Consider the following 3,747-nt stretch of genomic DNA (forward strand, 5'->3'; position numbering starts at 1 on the left):
TTAACACTAAGTTAATATTGCAAAAAATAGATACATTTGGAAATTGATTTGAAAAACCAGAACCCATTCATTGGAACAGAAACATGGAAAGTCCCAACGAGAACGACTGTGCGATACTTCATGCTTTAAAGGCACTTCTCCCTTATCTGTTTAGTGCTCACGATTCGCCAACTCTACCATGTTTCTCATCTGCTCTCTGTACCATCCACGGTAACAAGCAGGAAGGGTCTCAGCTCTTGCTGTGAGCACACAGGAATTCTCTAGAAACTGTGTTCTGTATCCAAGCCCACTGGAGAGCAACTGGCAGCAGCTGGATTCCTCACAGGACAGATTCTCAGGAAGCCTTGACCATCCGTGGTGGGACTCCCGGGAGCAAAAAACGGACGCAGCGGCCCCACAGCAGGGATTCCAGTGAAGGTGAAAATGTGGGCTCCATCGCTCACGTGATAAAAAGAAACGGTGCCAAGATTCATGTCCAGGAAAATCCCTAGTCGGTGTAAGCGGGGGCTCACTGAGAGCATGGTCACAGGTCTGGTGCTGGCTTGGAAGAGATCTTTTCTCAAGCCCACTGTCCAGAAGCCAAGCTCTGCGGACAGTAGAATGGGCCCTTGCCGGTCAGCGGAGTCTCTGCAAACACCCACATCCCAGGCCTTGCTCATCCCCACGTCCACCTCCCAGTAGTGGCGGCCAGAGGGGAACCCAGGGGATCCCAGGACGCAGAGAGCATAGTCGAACCTCTGGGCCCCAGCGCTCCGGGTCTGTTTGCAATACCCAGAGCAGACACTCCTCAGGTCCTCAGAAATGATGAGGTAGTGGTTGGCAGTGTCAACATCCAGGGTCACCTCCACTGGGGTGGGAAAACAAGCCAATCAGCAAACATGCACTTGACTACGAAGCCCCAAGGTCTCACCTGTCTTCTCTCCACCCCGTGCTTCCACCCTGATCAGAATTTACCTGGGGAGATGTCTCTGGCCCCTGATGAGGTCAGATGTAGAGAGAGAACGATCCTAATCAGAATGAGTCCCTCTGACTCCTACTAGGTGTTCTCTCCACATTAAATGCTCTGTTAAATTACAGGTGCCCCTTCCTTTGGCACAGATTACACATGAAGAGACCATGCCCGTGTTTGTTCTCAATATGCAAACCAGTTCACATTCCATTGACAAATGTTGAATCTGGAAGTTGCTCCCATCTTCGTTCTTGTCAATTTTCTTCCTCGCTTCCTGCTGTTAACAGGCAAATGCACCCCCGCCCTTGGCTTCCTGGGGTTGCAAACACACAAGGCTGGGGGTTCTGAGAGGAGCCGGGTGAACTCTGGGCAGCCCAGGCTGAGGAAGGGCCCCCAGGGACATGAGTGGGGGTGTGCTGGGGTCTGGCAGTGACTTAGTCGCAGGGCATGGCTCAGAGGGCAGGGAGATGGGAGCACAGGGACTTTGTGGGTTGCCTACACACCAGGAGGCTAGGAGGCTATCCTAAGGGGACCACGTGAATGGAGCCAACACAATATCAGAAATAAACCCTCTGGGGGCACCTGGGCGGCTCGGTCGTTAAGCGGCTCCCTTCAGTTCAGGTTATGATCCCAGGGTTCTGGGATCGAGTCCTGTATCTGGCTCCCTGCTTAGCGGGATGCCTGCTTCTCCCTTTCCCACTGCTTGTGTTCCCTCTCGCTCTTTCTGTCAAATAAATCTTAGACAACAACAACAAAAAACCAAGAAAGAAGCCCTCTGGACCAGAGCCCAAGTCTTTCACTTGGCGCCCTGACACCCAGCTCTGTGGAAGATGCTCCCTTTTTGACCATCCCAGGGACTTGACAAGACTTGTCACGTTTCAGGGACAGGGTTCACCATCACGAATTCGAGTTGCACGGGGCTAGAGTGCACTCAGAACACGAGGTGACGCCTGTCCTTCACAAGGACACTGGACTGCTCACACACTCTTCAGACCAAGGGACCACCACTCTTCAGGACCCATCATAGGAGAGCAGGGACAGAGCCAGAAGGAGCAGGGACTCAGCCGGCTCCAGGGAGGCTGGGAGGTCCTGCCTGGCCTCCTTGAGCCAGTGAGCTGTGCAGCTGAGCTGGGAGAACGCACCCTAACTCAGGGATGTGAGAGAGTCAGGTGTGATTTCTCTTAGGTGCAGGTCAGGGTCAAGCTTCCCTTCTTATAGGTGGTTCTAATCTATACTTCTGGGTAAGTAAAGCAAAGATCAACGTTGCCGCCCATGCCCTTGTGTGATGGAGAGCTATAGGCAAGTTGTGTTTTCTGGGACTCTTGTGGGGGCGGGGGGGGGGGGGGCAGGCCATACCTTGGAACTTGTGCACGTTTGGGTTCATGTGCAGAACGGCTTTCAGCTGGGGCTCCAACTCCCTGATCCTGGAGACCAGCCTCCCAAGATGCGTGCCTGGCCTGAGGTCCTTCCTCTGAGAGAGTGCGGAGCAGGAGGGACACCGGAAACCCTCCTTGCCGGGCTCCCTCTGTAGGGAATCGAAGCAGTGGAGGCAGCAGGCGAAGCCACACTTCAGGTACACGGGCACCTCCAGGTAAGTCAGGCACACAGGACACCTGCTTGAGTCTTGCAAGTGTGCGGCCATGACCACTGTGTGGGGAAAGGTGGCAGGTGAGATCTTCCGGGAGGCAGAGGGACATCAGGCATTGGGCCCCTGACACATCGACGTGCGTGGTCATTTGCTGTCCCTACAACCAGTTTGCATCCAGGCAAACAGGACTCATGGCCTGGGGCTTCTGATGCTGATTGGAGCGAAGGACTGGACCCACTGTCTGGCTCCAGGCGAGGTTCTGAGAGGGTCTGTGCCGTACCACTGACCTTGTTTCCCCGGCTGTGCCTTTCCTCCTTGAGCCTCACTCCACCTCAGGATGCCTGCACCTCCCACTCCCCTTCCCCAAGTCTGACCACGCCCCTCCCCCTCCCCTCTGGCAGCCACCCGTTTGTCCTCTGTATTTGCAGGTGGTTGCGGACATTTGAGAAATGCGAAAGAAATTCTGTGGGGTTGCACTCACCTCAGTCCTGCTCTGGCCCCCTTTCTCCCTCTGACGGCGGTTCTGAAGTGAGCGCCCAGGAGTGGTTTTTATTAGGGAGGCTTCCCTGCCCACACCCTCCCTAATCCTATCATCCTATCAGAGTTCACACTGCCTTTAGTGGGACTTTTCTCACACATCAGAGAGGCCGCCACAAAGAAAGAAGGTAATTGTATCATGAAAGTGTTACTTTTTCAAGATTTTATTTATGTATTTGACAGAGACACAGCGAGAGAGGAAACACAAGCAGGGGCAGTGGCAGAGGGAGAACCAGGCTTCCCACTGAGCAGGGAGCCCGATGCGGGGCTCGATCCCAGGACCCGGGGATCATGACCTGAGCCGAAGGCAGAGCTTAACGAAGGAGCCACCCAGGTGCCCCAATAAATAAAATCTTTAAAAAATATTTTGAAATTCAGCTCAGAAATATAAGTATAAAATACTATATATCTTCCCAGTGAACGTTTAGGTTTGCTTTTTGTTAGCTATTTTCCTACTTATTTTGTCTTGGATCCTCCATGTGTAAAGAGCCTGGACAGGGGGTGCCTGGGTGGCTCAGTGGGTTGAGCCTCTGTCTTCGGCTCGGGTCATGATCCCAGGGTCCTGGGATCAAGTCCCACATTGGGCTCTCTGCTCAGCAGGGAGCCTGCTTCCCTCTCTCTCTCTCTACCTGCCTCTCTGTCTACTTGTGATCTCTCTCTGTCAAATAAATAA

General features: G+C 53.5%; 1 protein-coding gene and 1 pseudogene across 1 annotated transcript; one reads left to right on the forward strand and one right to left on the reverse strand.

The window, feature by feature from the left end:
- Nucleotides 1-260: 260 nt before the first annotated feature.
- LOC132005902 (ret finger protein-like 4A) lies at nt 261-3,693 on the reverse strand. The gene is made up of 2 exons (XM_059383415.1): nt 2,306-3,693; nt 261-847 (listed from the first exon to the last, which is right to left on the reverse strand). The coding sequence occupies exons 1-2, from the start codon at nt 2,589-2,591 to the stop codon at nt 261-263; spliced, it is 873 nt and encodes a 290-aa protein (XP_059239398.1). The 5' UTR covers nt 2,592-3,693.
- The window catches only part of LOC132005903 (vomeronasal type-1 receptor 4-like), a 6,029-nt pseudogene continuing 4,871 nt past the window's right edge, over nt 2,590-3,747 (forward strand).

Source organism: Mustela nigripes, chromosome 17, assembly GCF_022355385.1.
Source record: "Mustela nigripes isolate SB6536 chromosome 17, MUSNIG.SB6536, whole genome shotgun sequence".
NCBI classification, from domain to species: Eukaryota; Metazoa; Chordata; class Mammalia; order Carnivora; family Mustelidae; genus Mustela; species Mustela nigripes.

Coding starts and splice junctions, on each gene's coding strand:
- LOC132005902 (XM_059383415.1), bottom strand. CDS start 2,591: ATGGCCGCACACTTGCAAGACTCAAGCAGGTGTCCTGTGTGCCTGACT. Junction 848..2,305: donor AAACGTGCACAAGTTCCAAG/GTATGGCCTGCC, acceptor TTCCCACCCCAG/TGGAGGTGACCCTGGATGTT.